This window comes from Mauremys reevesii, linkage group 3 (assembly GCF_016161935.1).
Source record: "Mauremys reevesii isolate NIE-2019 linkage group 3, ASM1616193v1, whole genome shotgun sequence".
Classification (NCBI taxonomy): Eukaryota; Metazoa; Chordata; order Testudines; family Geoemydidae; genus Mauremys; species Mauremys reevesii.
Window position 1 is genome coordinate 83,048,393 of NC_052625.1, and position 22,314 is coordinate 83,070,706.

Consider the following 22,314-nt stretch of genomic DNA (forward strand, 5'->3'; position numbering starts at 1 on the left):
AGGGGGAGCCTGTGCGCCAAGTCCTCGCTCCTCCCCCCTCCCTCCTGCCCGGGGCAATCAGCTGGCTTGCTGCGTTCGGGAGACAGGGGAGAGACAGGGGAGGGAGGGGGAACCTGCGCGCAGAGTCCTTGCTCCTCCACCCTCAGCAGGCAGGAGGCGGGGGGAGGAGAGGGAAGGCGCTGGTCTGCAGAGTCTGCCGGCAGGTGGGAGGCGCTGGGGGGAGGGGGCCATAGGGAGGCTGCCAGCTGTGGAGAAAGCAGGCAGCCAAACAACATAAGAGTGGAGCATTGCACAACTTTAAATGAGTATGCTCCCTAATTGAGCAGCAACGTAACAACAAAAGAACATTAAGCGGGACGACTTTAAGTGAGGAGTTACTGTACTGTAACGATGAGTGACAGGAGTGACTCTTTGCTAGCCTGTTAGCAATACCGCAACACTCTAGGGGATATGTTGATCCACTGAAAGATATGCACAGTTTCTAATATTTGGTGGCATTTTGATTTAGCCCACATTTCTTTCCTTCACCTCCATCCTCTTCCTTCCATTATATTTTCTGATTGCCATGGTCTGAAATCCTTACCCTTCTCCATGACTAGCTGTGTTTGTACATCACATTCTCTCCAAACCTTTCCCTGGGGAACACAGACCCAAACTCCTTGGATCTTAACACAAAGGGAAATAAACCATTCCCCCACCTTCTTCCTCCTCCCCTAGTCGTCGGGAGAGATCACCTTGATTCAAAACCCTTGAATCAAAACAAAGAGGGACTCACCTTCCCCCCTCCCTTCCCCTGAGATTCCAAACAAGGGAAGAAATCAATCAGGTTCTAAAAGAAAAGATCTTTTAATTAAAGAAAGAAAAGTAAAAATATCTCTGTAAAATCAGGATGGAAATGTTTACAGGGTATAACTTATGAAACTAGAGAGCTAGCATCAGGACAAATACAGCAACCAAAAAATAAAATAAAATAGGGTTCCAGCAAACACACATTTGCAAATACAGAAATTAATTAGAAGACTAATCTGCCTTTCTAATACTCACTATACTGAATAGAAGAGAATACTTCAGGAAACCTGGAGAGCCTGGAATTACGTCTGGCCCCTCTTAGATCCAAAGAGAGAACAACACCCAAACAAAGAACACAGACAAAGACTTCCCTCCACAGAGATTTGAAATTATCTTGTCCCTTGATTGGTCCTCTGGTCAGGTGTCTGTCAGGTTACTGAGCTTGTTAACCATTTACAGGTAAAGAGACCTTAACCCTTAACTATCTGTTTATGACACATGGTCTGAAATCCTTACCCTTCTCCATGACTAGCTGTGTTTGTACATCACATTCTCTCTGTTTTCACTAAAGATATGGACAGAGATCTAATCCAGGTTTGATTTGTTCTTGAATGCTGGAATATTGATGGGATTAGTGTTTGTTTGTTGCAAAAGGAAGAATAGATACAAATGCTTAAAATCACTTTTGGCATGTGGTGGCCCATCTTTTCCCCATTCCCTTTCACCAACTCCACCCGCTTCTTGCTATGTGGTGTGATCCAGAGATAACCCCCATACTCACACTGCCTCTGCTGTAGCACCTGTCCAATATCCAACCCTGCTTTAGAAAGACTCACACCCACTGCGGTCTTCTCTGCCAGCCTGACACAGCTTTAAAAACCAACCACCTCTTTCCACCCTGATGGCTCCAAATATCAACCTGTCTGATTCTCCTCCCACAGGAGTATACCTCCCTCCTGTCATCCCTACCCAGCCCTCATGATCATCCCACTCACATCTTCCTATGGGGACTCTCTCCTTTCCCCCCCCCCCACCCCCCAACTTGACAAGTCTCTCTCAACTCAGACTCATCACAAAGAAATAATTTGGTATTTGGAAAATCCAAGGGAGTGGCTTCATTCCTAGTTTTATCTCTGTTTATTTAATTTAGGGGGATCTAAAGTTTACAGAATCTCTCATTGGACTGTTGTCTTGCTGAGTATAATCCCTCTACTGACTAGCCTAGGGGAAAAGTCATTGTACAGCTCGCTGGTCAGGCTGACAAACAGCAGAATAGAACCTTTGAACACAGGTGAAAGTAAGTCGGTAGGATCCAGTACGGCAGTGGCAGGGAGCTCCGAGCCCTTTAAATCCCACCCGCAGCTTCGGCGGCTGGGCTGGGGCCGGAATTTAAAGGGCTCGGAGCTCCCTGCCACTGCGGAGAGCCCAGAGCCCTTTAAATCCCACCGCAGCTTCGACGGCCAGGCTGGGGCCAGGATTTAAAGGGCTTGGAGCTTCCCGCCGCTGGAGCTGCGGTGGGGATTTAAAGGGCCCAGAGCTCTGCGGTGTCTGGAACCCCGGGCCCTTTAATTTGCCTGGGAGCCCTGGGTTGATTTAAAGGCCCTGGAGCTCCCAGCAACAGCCGGTACCCCAGGGCCTTTAAATCTTGAGAGGCCCCACCTCTTCCAGTTGAGGCCCCGCCTTTTCCGGATGAGACCATACCCCCCTCAGGACTCCGGCAGTACCGGTAAGTCCTGTAAGTTACTTTCACCCCCGTTTGAACATCCAGCTCAAGAGGGGCTATGGAATGAGTTGAATTGTGTGTGCTAAGCTTCTGACTTGCCATGAAACATCAGTGACAGTCTTGATCTAGTACCCAAAGGATGTCCTGCCTACATCATTTATAGAAGCCCAGCATTTAGAGATGGAAAAAACGTGTTTGGTTATCTGCTCCATCTCCTTGCCAAGGCAGAATTGTTCTGTACAGCATTTTTTTTAGTGCTTTCTACAGTATAGTTTTAAACGCCACAAGCGATGCGACAGTTCTGTAATTTAACAGCTAAGTGTTCTCTTCCTCCCACCACCCCACCCCAAATACTTAGCCTACATTTACCTTTCCTAAAGTGTGTGTTATTGCTCTTAGGTACAGCCCAATGTACTGCCCTAAATAATTCACCTCCCTTTCATGTATTTGTAGACAGAGAGGCACAATTCCTTCCCCTTCCTCCTTTTCTCCAGTAGACTGGCAATCTACTACTGGCTCTTATCCATAGCACATTGCCCCCTCCACCCAGGCCATCTAGGGCTGGATGTGGAGCCAAAACTCTGCCCATTCCTACTTACTCCCCACCTACCTACATGGGGTGGGAGGAGGAGATTAGCAGCAGGCATGCAGCAACTGCTTACTCCTATATGCTTGGACCCAAAATCCAGGGAGGCCATGCAGGGGCCTAGTTAGGGGTAGAGAGGTAGGTTGTGGGTCTTACTCTCCCTTGCTCCACTGTGTGGCCATGCAGTCCTCCAGAATAGTATGGCCCTAAGTTTCACAACGTCCATGTGTGGTAGGTTGGAGGTGCACAAGGATCACTTCACAAATTCTGAAGTGCATCCACTTCTGGCATATAACACAGCAGATCCCCAAGTCTTTGCCTCAAAATATATGGGTTATATACATTGAAGTCTAGGTGTCCTGGGCCAGAAGGGTCGGGGGCGGGGGAGGAGTGAGAATTGTGTCTCACCTATTTAACAGTACATAGCAAAACTAGATGGCATTACTACTTCTTTAAGGGTTAAAGGTGACCTTCAAAGGATTTTTTTTTAATTGGGCTTGTGGCTTTTTTCACTTCTTTATGGTGGATAAAACTTGAAAACTTTCTTTTAAATTTTTGGGATTTTTTTGCTTAGATTTAAACCTTAGAAATGTCAGGAATCTGATCTTCCTCTTGTTTTGTGAAGGGATCTGGGAGGTGGGTCTCATTGGATATCTATTGTGAACTTCACATTTTAACTAAAGTGGCAGGAGTGTGACTCTTTAACAACGACATCTTTTCTCCAACTCGTTCATTAGTCACTGACATTACATCTGTGTTAACAAGAACAAACAAAAAAAACCCTGAAGTTTTAAACAGTCCAACTGAAACTCCTTTCACCTCCTAATTACAAAGCATTGAGTTTCTTGACTGTTGTGATATCACAATTTCACTAGTACTCCAGTTACCATATCATCTTCCAGGGAAGACAAGACCCAAGCTCTAATGTAAAAAAAAAACGAGCAGATTTTTATTTATTATACACTTCCAAGTATTCTTTAAATATCATAGAGGCAAAAAATGTCACAACTTGGGGGAGGGGTCACCTTTAATAGTTTGTTTTAAAAGCTGTCAGCCACACTCATTCTTCTGCGCTCTGTAGTACCAGCTCCAGGTCACAACACCCAGAGTATGGAGCTGGACCCAGACCCACGGGACCGGAGCTGCCACTGTGATATGAGTGAGGGGCAGGCTTGTTCTTCAGCCCCCACCCCTCCCTGGGCCTCTCCTCCTTCCCAGGCCAGGATTAGGGTAGCGGTGCTAGGGCGGAGAGGGCTACTGCTAGCCGTTGCTACCCCTTCAGCAGTTTAGTATAGTGCACCTGTTGAATCAGGAGGCTACATCCACCCCTTGCTGAAAGTGCTCAGCATCTTGCAGGAAGCACCCAGCACTTTGCAGAACTGAGCCCTAATAGTAAAATTCAGCCCCATGCAGAAGGCCAGTCCAAGGCCTCCATGCCACTATACTCCAATAAAGCCCTGGGATTTAAGTGGTGCATAAGCCTTGCACTAGTCTTCTGTACAAGGGTGAAATTCACCCCAAATTAGGATTCTTGCTGACTAATTCCAGTGAAAGGAGAACAGAAAGATGCTGTGATGCTAGAGAAGAGAGGTAAATTGAGTTTAGTGGCATAGACAGATAACATACATGATCCCTCCTCATGGAAACATGGCTGAATGTTCCACTTTGCTTATTTTTATTTTTAAAATATCAGCCCGGTCAATGGTACAGTAACATTTTCCTGGCCCAGCCAGTACCGACAATACCCTCATCTACAACGTCACCCTTACTTTTGTAGTTTCCAAATGGATGAAGCCAACATCAGACTCCTGTAATGTAAAAATCACCTTTTTCTACCTGAACACAGTGATTCAGATAATAGATTCAAATGAAACAAATTTTCTTTAATAGTATCCCTACGTTTCTCCTGAAACATTTTTTAAACAAAAAATTGGGGTTTTGACGACACAAAAAAATTTGTGAAATTTGCTTTCTGTGAGAAATTTAAATTTTTCATTGAAAAACTAAATAACCCCATACAGAAATATTTCAATTTGGATAGGCTGCCACAGTGCCTCATGGATGTTGAAGTTGGGTTGTTTCATATCTGCAGTCTTCTCTATGGACTGAGCTCCCAGGCCACACTACAAGTTCCACGAGGCACGATGGCATGAGACACCCTCCCCCTTCACCCCATGCACCACTTCCCCTCTGTAAGAGGGGAGACTGTAGTGCATCATGGGTGATGTATGCTGGCAGGGAGTCTGGCCTGTTGAGGAGAATGGATGTCTGTGGTGCCTGAGCTACAATTTCCATGAGGCACTGTGGCAGCATTTTCTAAATCAAAATTTTATTTTTTCTCCTAAATAATTTGGTATCAGCTGAATTTTTTTCAGTTTTCAGATACAATTTTTGGTATAGAATTTGAAAAATTGAAGTTTTCCATGGGGAAAACACATTTTCTGACCAGCTCTATCCCCAAGTAACTTCGGCTACTTTGCAGAATTGGGGGGATTAAAAGGGAGGTGAGGGAAGTGATGGATCATCATATTGCTGACAACAGAGTCTGACGGGTAAGGACAGAATTACACTAATCTGTACTCAGTTCCCATTACAGTGCCACCAGTCCCATTACTGCAGCTGGAGAAGTGTTGTACCCGAAACAACAGTGTGACACTGGCCTGGAGGATGCCACCCTTTACCCACAATCCAGTGGAAGGGTATATCTTGGAACTTGATGATGGAGATGGCGGCCAATTCCGAGTGAGGACTTCATTCAGCATTTATTTGGGTTCTCTCTGTGTTATTGTTAAACTTCCATAAGGACATGGATGTAGAAGGGCAGTTTCTCTAATTCATTCCTGCTTCTGCAGTGCAATGGGGCCAAAAAGCTGCTGGCTCGTTCCAGATAAGGATTCCCCTTGCATGGAGGTGTCTCTAACTAGTGTAGTCAGTTTCTGTGCTGCCCTCCTGCAGACTCTGGGACAGAGGGCTTGTGAGGGTGGAAGGTGGAAGTTCAGTATACTACTGTGGTACTCAGCTGGCTGATAGCCCCTTGCAGGATATAGTAAACTGGAGTTGGATAGAGAAGCCCCAAGGTTGCTCTAATGTATGCTGGGGTTGAACCCATTGTATAAATGGCCCAGGAATTGGAGAGGTTCCTTTGCAGATTTCACAGTTGGCTTCACCCAGCAAACAATGACTCAGGTCAAGAAATGTAATCATGGAAAAATTCTATTATTCACGGTTTTCTGGGTAAATTTGGCTTTTATCTGAGGTTCTCAAAATCCTTTCTATGGTCATGGAAGAGGGTGAGTGGCTGAAGCTCAACTCAGACAAGACTGAAGTGGTGATGGTGGGCTGGAGGAAGCAGCAGTAGATGGCAGAGGTTATATGAGTCGCTTTGAAAGAATATGTGTGCCATTAGTTACTAATTTTTGCAATGTAGAGGTGATCTACAACCCCCACTTCTGCTTAACAGTCCTATTATAGAAGTGACCCAACCAGCTTTTTATCATCTGCATCTGGCTTGGAGGCTGCAGTGTTTCCTCTCAGATGTGGACCTTGTCACCATTATCTAGTCCAGTGTTTCTCAAACTTGGGACGCCGCTTGTTTAGGGAAAGCCCCTGTCGGGCTGGGCCGGTTTGTTTACCTGCCGTGTCCGCAGGTCCGGCCGATCGCGGCTCCCACTGGCCGCGGTTCACTGCTCCGGGCCAATGGGAGCTGCTGGAAGCGGCGGCCAGTACGTCCCAAAATTTCCAAAAAATAAAACAAAAAATTAAAGAATTTCACCTATTGGAGATTGTCTAATGCTTTAGCCAGTCTCCAATTAAAAATGTGGTTTCTTCTTCATCCCTATAGACTCTTACATTGCCTGACAGATCTCACTTATATTTTGCTTAGATTTTTCTCTTTCATAATTTCATCCCATTACTCCTGGCCATCCCCTTTGTGCCCCAAATGACGACTCATCCTGCTTGGTGTTTGTACCAGTTAGATCTTTGCAGCCATTTGTCACATTCCCTCTACCCCCTTAATTGTTGGATAGCCAAATGATACATACAAAGCTCTTTTTATCTTCAGAAATAAGCCTCTTCGGCCCCTGTATTCGTGGTTTGGATTTAGGCTCCAAAACTACATTGCTGTATATTAACAATACCCATAGGAGGATTGATACAGCCCTCTTGAAATAACAAAACTATACATTTTAGACTTCCCTTTTTAATCTTTGTCTCACTCTTGCTGCCTCCACCTTTCTTTCCTGACTTCTCTTCTCCATGTTGAGCCTCACTGGATGTAAGTATCCCTACTATAATAATGTAAATTCTAAATTCACCTAAACATTGAACAAAATTTACTTTTAGCTTATGTTTAAAAGTCTGACTGTGAAACCTTCTGTTGGGAAGAAGGTGGTGAGCTTTGTTCCTGTCTTTTTGAATGCTCAGGAAGTGTATGTTGGCAAGGAGACCCTATGCACAATTGATGGCCTTCATTTCAACAGTACCTATAATGCAAGAGTCAAAGCTTTTAATTCATCAGGAGTTGGTCCTTATAGCAAGACAGTTGTTTTACAGACATCTGACGGTGAGTTTGTTTTAGATCATTAAAAAATAAAGAGCTCCAGTTTCTAGCAGCCAGGTATTCACGTTCCATCACAGCCACCGCTATACTTGGCATTATGCGTTTTAATAACCTTCATGAAGGGGCCCCAGGACTGAATGTGCCTAGAGACTGAGCTTCCCTCTCAGCCCTGTGCTGACTCCAGGACAGGACTGATGTACGTTAGTGGGGCAGGATGGGGATGCCCATACTCCTGCTGCTCCTTCTGTGGATAAATAGAAGATATCAGATCCCCGTTAGCAGACCTTGGCCTTGGTGAGCGTACATGTGATTTCCATGTGCACACTTTCCAGCAGTAGTATGCGTGTGCAGATTTGTGGAGTCTATCACTTGCACATAGTGTTAGGATCAGTTGGGTACATGCACAGGATTTAGTGCTGGGAAAGAACTTGTGCAACTGTAGCTGCATGCAGCCGGAGGCTGTGTTGTGCCCTCATTGAAAATCAAGCCTGCAGTCTCTGAGGTTCTCAATCCAGCCCTTTCCCTTGCCGCAAATACTCAAAAATGATAAAAGAAAAATAAAATCCAGCTCTTTAGACTTTTGGCATGTTTTAGTTATTGGCAGCTCTCCAGGATTCAAATGATACAAGTGCATTTGCCTGTTGAGGCTTTGGGTTTAATTAAAATCGTGTTTGCTCTAGAGTACATTGTGAATATCTATATGCCACTCCTCGTCTCCACCTCTCTCTCTGTCTTTGGTGTTTCAGTGTTTTCTTCACTACTGATACTAATTTCACAAGAGTGTTTGATAAGACTTGGGTGGTAATTCATGCTGTGTTCCCATCTAATTACACTTGACATCCATATGGGCACCACAAGAAAAGTTCATCTTGATTAATAATACTGTAAATTAATCCTGAAGCAAATACCATAATCATGCTCTGTATTTATATAGTGTTGTCAAAATATATCAGTATAAAATATTTAGCTGTAAAGAATTTTTTTAAAATAGAGTGAAACCCAGTTATGATGAGCTTGGACACACAATGAAACAGTAATTCAGTAGAGACAGGCCTGAACCAAATCCCATATCTGAACTGCCCCAGACTTTGGGGAAGTCCAGAGCCAAATTATTTTTCTCTCTTATTTGTGCAGCAGTAATTTGCTCAACAATGTACCAGACCCAAACAGAGACACTTCTTGAGGGAGCTTACATCCCAAAAGGCAGGCCCAGATAGGACAAAACACGTTGGCTGGTTTACAGTTATACAGCACCTTTAATCCAAATAGATTGAAAAATGCATTGCAAATTTTACTGATTATGTAAATAACATAAAGCATTCTTACTTTTCTCCTCTGACTGAAATGCAGTCATCTCTGAGGTGAAACAGACTAGTTTAGAACAACAAGGAAAGAATATCTTCCCCACTTGAAAGTATGGTGGGAATTTAGGAGGGCAGAAATTTACTTAAAATAAAGCAAAATTAAATTTTATTGCATCCTTTCCTGCTATTGAGCTGCCTTTATTCTTCCTGCACAGTGGCCTGGTTCACCTTCGACCCCTCTTCGGCCCATCGGGACATAGTCCTATCGAATGACAACCAGACTGCCACTTGTAGTAGTTATGATGATCGTGTTGTTCTGGGCACAGCGGCCTTCTCCAAGGGAGTACATTACTGGGAACTGCATGTGGATCGTTATGATAACCATCCAGATCCGGCTTTTGGAATTGCCAGAATTAATGTGGTCAAGGACATGATGCTAGGAAAGGACGACAAGGCGTGGGCCATGTATGTTGACAACAACCGCAGCTGGTTTATGCATTGCAATTCTCATACAAGTCGGTAAGCTCTGATCATGGACTTTTCTCATGGCTTGATTTTTTTTTCCCTCTTAAGTACAACATATTTTAAAGATTCTGCATTCTTTTTCATTGAAGCAGTGGGAAAGGTGATTTCATTACATTCCTCAGGATTCTTTGTGGTCACAAGGTAGTATAGCAATTAGGCAAACGCTAGCACCAGTTGTGGTTTGTTCAAAATGAAGATGTTTCCTGGCAGTACTGAAAGCTGATTAAACCCAGTGATAAGCTATTCCCAGGGGTGATTTGAGGACAAGGACAGAAGAGGGATTGCCTTACTGATGAACGGTAACCAGTCTGCCTTATTAAATAGAGGTATTGAATGGGATTCTTTGCAAAACCTGTCAGTCTTCTTCAGCTAGAAGTTGTATTGGAAAGTTGCTAGGACTGAAGGCACAAACTGGAGAAAATTTGGGGGGTCCTTATCTGGGAATTGGGGGCTGGAGATAGTCTAAGGCTGAAATACTTATCTCCCCTTCCTATCACTGTGGAGATCGGCATTTATGTATTCTGCACCCTGGTTTTGTCAGGAAGATTTTCCCAGCATCAGCCAGCGTGTAACAGCCAATATCACAATACTGTAATTCCTGGAAATAATATGCCTTCAGAAATGGAGGCATGGCTTGGAGGAATGCTGTGTAGAGTTAGTAATCAAAAGTGTGGGCAACCAAACAATAACAATTATAAAGATTTACAATTTAAGTCAGTAAAGTGACATGAGGATTGAATTTGGGTCTAGGAGTATCAGGTGACTCTCAGGAGTGCTATTATAGTTTCATTTAAGTTTTGTTAGGGTAAATTGCAGATACGACTGCTCAGTGAAATCACAAGAAATATTTCTAACCAAGTGGCATGATTAGGGTTCGCTATTCATGTCATGATGTTTGACTTGATTGAATCACTGGTTAATGCTGGTTTTCATAGAACCATAGAATCCAAGAACTGGAAGGACCTCATGAGGTCTTCTAGTCCAGTCCCCTGCATTCAAGGCAGGACTAAGTATTATCTAGAATTTTATTTAGTTACAACATTTGTAAGACCAAGAAAAGTAATTTACATCATCATCATCATCATCATACGTTATTTTGAGTCTTCTAATTATTTTTATTTGGTTGTCCACATCTTTGATTTCTAACTGTATATTCTAGCTACACAGCCGGGACCACCTTCTCTGAACTGACATATTATTCCCACAAAATTACAACAGCATGTAGCAGAGTGAATTTGGGCCATTCTATCTATACCAGTGTTACTCAGCGAGTGGGTCATGACCCATATGGGGGTCATGAAAGTCAATCAGGGGTGCCAAAATGTGTCAATGGGATGTAGGCAGCACCTAAGGCACTTCGGTGCTTTTGAAAAGCTTAAGTATTATTAACCCTATTTTACAGGTATGGGAAATTGACACACACACAGATTGTAACTTGCCCAAGGTCACATATCAGGTCTATAGCAGAACCAGGAATAGAACCTGGTTCAGTGTCCTATTTACTGGACCACGCTCTCCCTCCTCACCCCACTATCTTGAATATTTGTTCCTTAAAACCAATAATTAAGAGAGTCTTGCAGTGATCTTGAAGAGGCTTGTTTATAATAATATCTTTTTTTCAGATATTAAAGGGATACTTACCTCATAGTCACAATACCTTAAAGTGGATTTCCATGTCTTCTGTAGCACGTACTGTATATTCTAATATGTATTTGTGTTTTAAAATATACCACAGTTGCTGAAAAATGTTTAAAGCAAAGGCCACTGCCAGAACATGACCTAGCAAAACTGCTGCAAAGTTATCCAGCAAACCCTGTTCTCAGAACTGTGGATGGCCAGAAAACAAGAGCTCAATTTTTATTATTTTGTGAAAAATTTTGAATTTTCAACATTTAATTTTGTTACCCATTGGAATGGATACTAGACATTTAAAAAAAAATTGGGGGTGAGAGGACCCCCTCCTCCTCCAAGAATAGCCAGTAGCCAGGGCCCTCACTCGGGATGTTGGAAGATGTAGATTCAATTCCTGAGACAAATCAGGTGAAGCAGGGACTTGAGCCTGGGTCTCTCACATCACAGGTGTTCTATCCACTAGACTATTCATTCTCCCTGTGGTTTAATTCCAACTTGGACATGAGAAAGTTTTGTTGAAACAGATACCTTCCTGCAAAAAGTTTCAGTTTTGATGAATCATCATTTTCCAACAAAATGATTTGTCAAAAAACTCTTGACCATTTCTATTGTGAATATCATCTATATATTTGTCTCTGTTCTAATTTATAATGCAGCCATCACCATGTTATAGGAAGCATCACAAATGACATGCATGACAACAAAGAAGTATTTTTTAAAAAGCCATCTTGGCTTCTGGGCCATTATAGGCCTGGTCTACACTACGTGTTTAAACCGATTTTAGGAGCGTTAAACCGATTTAATGCCGCACCCGTCCACACTAAGAGGCCCTTTATATTGATATAAAGGGCTCTTTAAACCGGTTTCTGTACTCCTCCCCAACGAGAGGAGTAGCGCTAATATCGGTATTACCATATCGGATTAGGGTTAGTGTGGCTGCAAATCGACGGTATTGGCCTCCGGGCGGTATCCCACAGTGCACCACTGTGACCGCTCTGGACAGCAATCTGAACTCGGATGCAGTGGCCAGGTAGACAGGAAAAGCCCCGCAAACTTTTGAATATCATTTCCTGTTTGCCCAGCGTGGAGCTCCGATCAGCACGGGTGGCGATGCAGTCCCAAATCCAAAAAGAGCTCCAGCATGGACCGTACGGATGTGATCGCTGTATGGGCAGAAAATCTGTTCTATCAGAGCTCCATTACAGAAGATGAAATGCCAAAGCATTTGAAAAAAAATCTCCAGACAGAGGCCACAGCAGGGACTCAGCACAGTGCTACGTGACAAGCGTAACGGAAAGCCAAAGAATCAAATGGACGCTCATGGAGGGAGGGAGCGGGGACTGAGGACTCAAGCTATCCCACAGTTCCTGCAGTCTCCGAAAAGCATTTGCATTCTTGGTTGAGCTCCCAATGCCTGTAGGGTCAAACACAGTGTCCTGGGTGGTTCAGGGCATAGCTCGTCAATTTACACACACCCCCCCCGAAGGAAAAGGAAAAAAATTCTCTTGACTTTTTTAAATGTCACCCTATGTCTACCGAATGCTGCTGGTAGACGCGATGCTGTGGCAGTGAACTGCAGCATCCTCTCTTCCCCCCCCCCCCCCGGTGGCAGATGGTACAATATGACTGCTATCCATCGTCATCATCAGCCTGGTGGCAGACAGTACAGTGCAGAAGGACTGGTATTTGTCCTCGTCATCAGCCTGTGAGTGATCCTGGCTGGCCTCAGGTGAGGTCGGCCGGGGGCGCCTGGGTAAAAATAGGAATGACTCCCGGTCATTCCCAGTAGATGGTACAGAATGGCTGGTAACCATCTTCATCATAGCAACTGGGGGCTGAGCTCCATCAGCCCCCGCCCTTCATGTGTAAAGAAAAGATTCTGTACTGCCTGGGCTATCATAGCAGCGGGATGCTGGGCTCCTCGCCCCCACACTGCTTAATGTCCTGTCTGGACTATCATGGCAGCTGGAGGCTGCCTTCCCCTCATTTTATCTCACTAACAAGTCACTGTTTCTTATTCCTGCATTCTTTATTACTTCATCACACAAATGGGGGGACACTGCAACGGTAGCCCAGGAAGGCTGGGGGAGGAGGGAAGCAACAGGTGGGGTTGTTGCAGGGGCACCCCCTGTGAATGGCACGCAGCTCGTCATTTCTGCGGGACCTGACACGGAGCGGCTGTGCTCTCTGGTTCTCTGATACACTGGTTCTCTAGTACACTTGCCCCATATTCTAGGCAGGACTGATTCCATTTTTAGATACCATAAAGGAGGGATTGACTCAGGGAGTCATTCCCATTTTTGTCTTTTGCGCCCCCGGCCGACCTCAGCCAGGGGCACCCATGACAGCAGCAGACAGTACAGTACAGAAGGACTGATAACCGTCATCTCATTGCCAATTTACAATGGCAGCAGACGGTACAGAACGACTGATAACCGTCTCTTCTATCATGCAAAAGCAAATGAATGCTGCTGTGTAGCGCTGCTGTATCGCCTCTGTCAGCGGCATCCAGTACACATACGGTGACAGTGACAAAAGGCAAAACAGGCTCCATGGTTGCCATGCTATGGCGTCTGCCAGGGCAATCCAGGGAAAAAGGGCACGAAATGATTGTCTGCCGTTGCTTTCCCAGAGGAAGGAGTGACTGATGACATTTACCCAGAACCACCCGCGACAATGATTTTTGCCCCATCAGGCACTGGGATCTCAACCCAGAATTCCAAGGGGTGGGGGAGACTGCGGGAACTATGGGATAGCTACGGAATAGCTACCCACAGTGCAACGCTCCAGAAATCGATGCTAGCCTCGGACCGTGGACGCACACCACCGAATTAATGTGCTTAGTGTGGCCGCGCGCACTCGACTTTATACAATCTGTTTTACTAAACCGGTTTATGTAAAATCGGAATAATCCCGTAGTGTAGACGTACCCATAGATTGGCAAAAGAATTGAAGGGCTGAGCCAAAGTCTACTGAAGTCAGTGGAAATTTTTCCATTGACTTCAGTGGGTTTTGGCTCAGGCCCTAAACCCACATAGAATAAAATAACAAAATGTGATAAATTATATGAAAAGATATTTGTCTCTGTCCCTTTAGTGCCTTGATTGGATTTAGAGCAGAAGTAATTTTAAGCAGTAAAAAAATTAGTGGCCCATGAAATAGCTGATGCTTTCTGAAAAAATGCTGGCAAATAGTCTGTGTGACACTGTCCTAGAAACCTATTTCATGGATTCAATCCTTGGAGTGTTGTTACAGGCAAGCACTCTGTATTGCTTGGCCACTCAAGAGCTTAGCAAAAGCTTTTTTTCCATGGACAGCAAACAATGGACACATTTTGGCTTTCTGATCACTCTGCCTAAACGGGAGAAAAAAACAGCTTCCATGGATGGTGAATTGCCAGCTGTTACAGGAATATCTTTAAAAGGGACAGACTCATGGAGTGTTCACTAGAGTGGAGCATAACTGTGCAGTGCACATTTTTTAAACGTACATGCACTTTAATGGTATTAGTGCTAGGCATTATATTTTTAACCACTGCAGCCAAGTAGGTCATTTTGTTAACCCACTAGTTTCAGTAGTCTTCTAAAAACAGTAGAATCTGCTTAACTGTCACTCCCCAGTGGAAATAGAAATATACCACTGAGTTATCATGTATTTAATAAAGCTATTAAAGACTCTGAGGGTTACAGATACTATGGTAATGGGGGCCATTATAATTATAGATAGCTAGAGACCAATTGTTTCAGCTTTCACAAATTTTATAGGAATGTATTAGGCTGTTAGATAAATGAGTGAGTCTGAAAATAAACATGGTCAAAAGTCCTAATCAAGGAATTTGCTAAATTCCTTTTGCAAGGTGGCAGCACCCTCAGCTCTGATTGATTCAGCATCTTGCATAACTGGGCCCTAAAACATTTTTTTTAAACCAACAGAAGATGACTGATTAATTTTAGTAGCCGCAGCAGAGCAGGGAATCAGTCTTTCATGAAGCAAAAGAAGCACAGAAAAAGAGGTACAATAAACTTAGGCTGGCAAATATCAATTCACATTTGTTAACTACTGGAAATAGGTGCACAGACACACCAGGTATGCCATGTGTCCATTGGCTAGAGCCACTGGAGTTCATTGCAATGGAGCTGTTCCCTGGCATGGTTCCCAAATAAAGGAGTGTATGCATTACAATGTATATAAAATTCCAACAACTGCAACAAATCACAAAGAAAAAAAATCACTAAGGCCTGGTCTACACTAGGACTTTAATTCGAATTTATCAGCGTTAATTCGAACTAACCGCTCAACCGTCCACACCAGGAAGCCATTTAATTCGAACTAGAGGGCTCTTTAGTTCGAATTTGGTACTCCACCCCGGCAGGTGGAGTAACGCTAAATTCGCACTTGCTAGCTCGAATTAGGCTTGGTGTGGATGCTAATCGAACTTAGCAGCTCCGGGAGCTATCCCACAGTTCACCACTCTGTTGACGCTCTGGACAGCATTCCGAGCTTGGATTCTCTGGCCAGCCACACAGGAAATGACCCGCGAAAATTTGAATTCATTTTCCTATCTGGGCGGTTTGAATCTGACGTTCTGGTTGCACATCGGGGCGAGCTCCGCAGCACCTGCAACGATGCAGAGCTCTCCAGCAGAGGAGTCCGGGCAATCCCAGAATAGAAAGAGGTCCCCAGCATGGAGTGACCGGGAAGTCCAGGATCTGATCGCTGTGTGGGGCGAGGAGTCTGTGCTCTCGAGCTGCGCTCCAACAAGCGGAACGAAGACCTTCGAGAAGTTCTCTAAAGCCATGAAAGACAAAGGATACAGCCGGGATGCGATGCAGTGCCGCGTGAAAGTGAAGGACCTAAGACAAGGGTATCAAAAGTCAGAGCGGCAAACGGACGCCCGGAGCCCAGCCCCAGACATGCCGCTTCTACGAGGCACTGCATGCCATTCTAGGTGGGTCTGCCACCAGTGCCCCACCAGTGACGGTGGACTCCGAGGACGGAATAGTGTACCGGGACAGTTCCCCCTCCCTGTTCGCCGATGGGGAAGATGAGGAAGGGTCTTTAGAGGACGGCGCAGGCGACATCGAACCCACTCCCGCTTTCCCTGACAGCCAGGATCTCTTCATCACCCTCACAGAGATCCCCTACCAACCGTCCCGCCCGTTAACCAGGACTCGGAATCAGGGGAAGGATCAGGCGGTAAGTGCTACAAACAGGGAAACATTTATTTTTTAAGAAACAGGGATTTATATAAAAATAGAAATACTATATAAACATTTTTAAATATGAAACTAAACAAACAGCAGGTCTACACAAACAGCAATGGAGCAATAGTCCTCTGGGGATATTTCAAAAAAGCTCTCAGAGAGCAGCTGGAAAAGCCTCAGCAAGAGGTTTCTTGGGAGAGGTGCTTTATTGGGTGCTCCGTTGAAGCACACTCTTCCGCGCCATGCCATCCTCAGGTAGAGGGGACCATCGCCTCACGAGCATGGCAGCGTAGGGTCCTGGTCTGTGCAGGGCTTCTATTAACATCCGCTCTCTGTGTGCGCCTGACACGCCTCAGGGTGATGTCGTTGTGGAAGTGCTGCATCTAATTAGTGGAATTAGTGTACTGTTACTATTGTGCATGGTAGACTTTTACTTTGCATAAGAATGACCCTCGCTTAACAGAGTTTTACTTTGCATAAGAATGACCCTCGCTTAACAGAGTTTTACTTTGCATAAGAATGACCCTCGCTTAACAGCCACGTGTTGCAGGCCTCAGAGGAAAAGCATACAGGGGTCTTTCGCGGTCACTGGCGGGAGATGCCGCATAACGCTCATCTTTTCTGCTTTGCACATTGCCTCCAGCAGGAGAGCACAGCTAAGCACTATCTGATAAGCAGTCTGTACTGTAAGGCTTACCAGGACTTTGTGCAAGAGGGATGCAGCTGTCTCTCCTCGCTTGTGCGCTATCCAGTGCAATCGCGCCGCCAATGAGAGCGTATTCCGAAATCTCGGACTAGTTCCGAGATCTCCTGAGACTTGGTTCCCTGTTTGGTCTTCTTAACTGAAAATGACTAGACTGTGTTTACTGTTGGCAAACATGTATTTGTTCAAGGAAATCACCTACTTTTTCGCATCACACAGCTTCGCTCCTTCACGGACTGCCCCGCCATCCCCACGCAGAGGCTGGCTCAGATTAGACGCCGAAAGAAAAGACAAGGGACGACATGTTCCAGGAACTGATGGCCAGCTCCAGAGCGGAGGCGGCAGAGCAGAGACAGTCGAGGAGAGCCTGTGTCAGCAGCATCGCACACACCTGGAACGGGAGGATAGGTGGCGGCAGGAAGACCAGCAGGCGACTCAAACGCTGCTTGGTCTAATGAGGAGCAAGCGGACACGCTCCGGCGCCTTGTAGATGTTCTGCAAGACCACAGGCAGGAGGAGAGAGCCCCTGCAGTGCATCTGCAACCGCCCTCCAACGCCAAGAAGTCCTGTCCCCCTCACCCAAAGTGACAAGAAGGAGGCGGTAGGGGCCGTGAGAACTGTCACTGCACCGCAGCAGAGCGCTAATGTACAAGACACCTCTCGCTGTAAATTTGTAGAAGTTCTTCCCTTACAGGATCACCCAGTCCCAAATCCAAGTTTCAACCCCACTGTGTATAACATTATTAAAAGCGGTTTGCTGTTACTCTCTGTTTCCGTCACGTTTCTCGTGTCAGAAGACTTTGTGGGGATTTTTAATTACAGTGCATAGCCCACATTACCAGGGTACAGACTTGGGGCAGGGTCAACTGCAGGGCACACACAGACTGCAGTCACTAGGCACCAGGGACAGTCTGTGTGGTGTATGCTGCCCGGTCTTTCCTTGATGTGTAGGGTCCTGGTGCCTGACATCCCGAATGTAAAGGCAGGCTTCCTTCACATGCATTTGGACCGTAGTCACGATCCTCCCGGTGCCCCGAGCCCCAAAAAGAGACCTCATCCAGGGGCAGATACTCACCCTTCCCCACACCCTCACCTTCCAACGCCCAAACCCACAGCCGTCATGGTAACCCCTATCCAAGGACGGCACCTCGCCCCTTCCTGCAAACCCACCCATCAGTGCACACCTTAACCAGCACAGAATGCTTCCATGTTTCAACGAAGAAACAGAAATGCACAGTCAACGAAAGATTTATTATTAATTACTAAAACATGTCCTTAGTTTTAAAACGTCCTTGGGAAGTGGGGAAAACTTGGTTTATGATCAGGCTCTCTTAAAATCAAGTGGACAGTCACAGGTTACCCTGCTCTGCGAGGAAACTCGCTTTCAAAGCCTCCCTGATGCATATCGCTTCCCGCTGGGATATTCTCTCAGCACGGGTGTCTGGCTGATCATAAACAGCAGCCAGGCGATTTGCCTCAACCTCCCAAGCGGCCAAAAAGGTCTTGCCCTTGCTCTCACAGAGATTGTGGAGCACACAGCAAGCAGCAATAACTACGGGGATATTCTTTTCGCTGATGTCCGAGCGAGTCAGTAAGGTCCGCCATCTCCCCTTGAGACGTCCGAAGCACACTCCACCACCATTCTGCACTTGCTCAGCCGGTAGTTGAAGAGTTCCTTTTCAGTGTCCAAGGCGCCTGTATAGGGCTTCATGAGCCAGGGCATTAGCGGGTAGGCCGGGTCCCCGAGGATCACTGTAGGCATCTGCACATCCCCAACCGTTATTTTGTGGTCCGGGAAGAAAGTGCCTGCCTGGAGGCGTCTAAACAGACCAGAGTTCCTGAACACACGCGTCATGAACCTTGCCCGCCCACCCGACGTTGATGTTGGTAAAACGTCCCCTATGGTCCACCACAGCTTGCAGCACCATTGAAAAGTAGCCCTTTCGGTTAATGTACTCGCTGGCCTGGTGGGCTGGTGCCAGGATAGGGATGTGAGTCCCATCTATAGCCCCACCGCAGTTTGGGAATCCCATCGCGGCGAAGCCATCTATGATGACCTGGACATTTCCGACAGTCACTACCTTTGAGAGCAGTTGCTCAACGATTGCGTGGGCTACTTGAATGACAGCAATCCCCACGGTAGATTTGCCCACGCCAAAGTGGTTCGCTACTGACCGGTAGCTGTCTGGCGTGGCAAGTTTCCAGAGGGCTATGGCCACTCGCTTCTGCACAGTCAGGGCTGCTCGCATCCTTGTGTCCTGGCGCTTCAGGGCAGGGGACAGCAAGTCACACAGTTCAAGGAAAGTGTCCTTACGCATCCTGAAGTTTCGCAGCCACTCTGTGTCATCCCAGACCTGCAGCACTATGCGGTCCCACCAGTCTGTGCTTGTTTCCGGGCCCAGAATCGCTGTTCCACACCATGAACTTGACCCATTGCCACCATGATCTCCACTGCCCGGCGTACCCTGCTTTCTGAGAGGTCTGCGCCACTCTCCTCACCGTGCTGCCGGAGCCTCCGCCCGGTTTCTCAGCATCTGACTGTGGAAGAGGTGGACGATAACGTGCGAGGAGTTGACAACGGCCATAAGTGCAGCGATGATCGCAGCGGGCTCCATGCTCGCAGTGCTGTGGCGTCCGCGCTGTAACCGACCAGAGAAGGGCGCGAACAGATTTCCCGCCGGCGCTTTCAAGGAAGAGAGGGAGGGCGGGATTGACGGTTCAATGACGACACATTTTTCCCCCCAGCATGCATTGGGGGGAAATCCCACAATTCCAATGGGCAGCGGGGAGTGCGGGAACTGTGGGATAGCTTCCCACAGTGCACCGCTTCCAAAGTCGAAGCTGGCCCCGTGAATGTGGACTCAGAAGTTCGAATTTGTGTATTTAGTATGGATACACAAATTCGACTTATTAAGGTCGAATCCACAAATTCGACTTAAGTAGATTCGAAATAGTCCTGTAGTGTAGACAAGCCCTAAGAAGAGTTTGTGTCTGGAGCATCTTCAAAATGAATAATTAACCATCAGATGGGAAAAGCCCCATCTTGAGAACTTGGGTCAGAAATCGGTAGGCATCTCTTAATTGATTTCAATGGGCTTTTATCAGGCTGTTGAAGAAGCAAAGTAGGAGTGAAAAGAATCAGCCTTGCCATTAGAAATCAGAAAGCATTCAAATGATTGTAGGGTAGGTTTAGAAGACAAATACCAACTTAATTGTTAAACCAATTTTTACATTAACTAAAAGGTGTTTTTAAAATGTTAGGACCTGTGTTACAAGAACTTTGAAACTTTCTGCCATTTTCTAATGATACAGCCAATTGTTTCAGACCTATTTTGCATCATCAATTTGGCCATTCCCCTGCTGAGAAATATTCTAAAGTGGCAGGCTCCACTGAGAGACAACAGCATTATTCATGGAGGGCCAGATTCCTCCATCTTTACTCACAAACAGTAGTGCCTTCTGGAATTTCTCATGGATTAAGGTACTACTCAGTGGTCCTAAGTCTGCAAACACTCATACACATACTTAACTTTACACATGTGACTAAATAATTCAACAGGACCAGAGTCAATGTGAGTAAGGGTGGCAGAATTTGGGACCTAAATGGAAATGCTGAAAAATTCGTGGCTATCTCTACAAAGAAAGATTCTCATCCAGTAAATATTTATTTAGCTGCCTAAAGTATTGTAACAAGTTGCTGCTGTTTCCGTTAAGTGGTCGTGCAGATTGTTAAGACACTAAGTGGCTTCACGTAAAATGTAACATGCATTATCTCATATATAATATTTAAAACAAGTATGGAATTATAAAAAGGAATTACACTAGAACTATCAGCTAGTCTCAAAAATTAGATCAACCCATCTATGTCACTCAGGGATGTGAAAAAGCCACACCACTGAGCGACGTACTTAAGACGACCTAACCCCCGGTGTAGCTGAACTAGCTACCACCTCTTGAGGAGGTGGATTAACTATGCCGATGGGAGAACCTATGTAACTGTGTTTTGTATGTGGATGCTGCTTAACAAGATACATTTTGGATGTGGCATGGTGATCTAATTAATGAAAAGGCATGGTAGTTCTGTGGTGTGTATTATTTAAGGCCATAATTACATGAGTTCAGAGTCTGTTCAGCCAATTGGTTTCTAAGTTATATCCAAAGCATTCAGTCAGAAAAAACCTAAATGTTAAAGCTGCAAAATTAAAACACTCAGAAGTCAGGAAATGCCTTGGTAAAGTTTGTCCATGCAACTTTCACTTTCCCACCATTCTCCATCATTAGAGTGACTGGGAGATTAGTCTCAAAAGCAATGGACCACCAAGTGGTGTGTAGCTTTTGTGGGAACCACCAGAAACACAGGGTGATCTGCACTGAGACCCTTTGCCTTTACAGTGGCTCCCTCTCCCCTGCAGCCCTCAGCCATGATGTTAGAGAATCCCCTCTCTGCCTTTGCCCCGCTAACAAATTGCAGAAATTGTTCCAAATTGCAGCGGGGAAGTGATTAATGCTGACAGAGTATTAGTAACTTACCTGCCCAAGACCTGGGTGTTTGGTGGGAAGAGGACAATGCTGGAAAGTGGGAATACCTCCAACTCTGCCCCTTTCCATATGATAGATCATGATCTCAGGGAGGGGTTTCTGTTCAGTTATGGGCTGGGGGAACACTCCTCATTTCCAGCCTGCAAGCAGGGCTTTCATACCCTCAGTCTGTGGCGGTGCAGGGACCTATGGCTCTGTGTCATTGTTTAGCACAAGGATTCTCCGCCTTTTTCTTTCTGAGACTGCCACAGCATGCTATAAAAACGCCACAGCCCACCAGTGTCCCAACAACTGTTTTTCTGCATATAAAAGCCAGGACCAGCGTTAGTGGGTAGCAGCTGCCCAGGGCCCCACACCAACCCTTGTTGGCAGCCCCCCTGACCTCTGTTTGAGAACCAGTGGTTTACCACACAATTAATTAGACTCAGAGAATCAATTAACTTCTTATATTGGTAGGAACATCATAACATCAAAAAGGGTGAAGCTTACATTTCTGCTCTTGGAGAGGATCAATGTTTCTGCTAAGTGACATTTTAAAAGATGACATAAAGTATATTTAAAAACTCAGCTGTATGCTGCAGGATGTAAAGCTGGACAAAATTTATAATCAAATCAGGTACTAAGAGGGGAAAAAATATGATCCATCAGAAAAATATCTCTGTTATCTCAGTGTTGCCAGTTCTTGCAATTTTTATCATGAGTCTTGCAATATTTGGTGTGTGTTTGGTTTTATTAAAATACCCTGGAT

General features: G+C 45.5%; 1 protein-coding gene across 12 annotated transcripts in view; it reads left to right on the forward strand.

The window, feature by feature from the left end:
• Positions 1–22,314, forward strand: part of TRIM67 (tripartite motif containing 67) — a 51,501-nt gene that overhangs the window by 23,388 nt on the left and 5,799 nt on the right. For 4 of the 12 annotated variants that reach the window (XM_039532965.1, XM_039532966.1, XM_039532970.1 and 1 more), the window contains 3 exons: positions 5,695–5,840; positions 7,524–7,662; positions 9,179–9,482. In XM_039532965.1, the coding sequence (XP_039388899.1) occupies positions 5,695–5,840; positions 7,524–7,662; positions 9,179–9,482 (589 nt within the window). Of the gene's footprint in view, positions 1–5,682; positions 5,841–7,523; positions 7,667–9,155; positions 9,483–22,314 lie in introns of all 12 variants that reach the window. The other 8 variants (XM_039532969.1, XM_039532971.1, XM_039532972.1 and 5 more) reach the window with 5 other exon arrangements.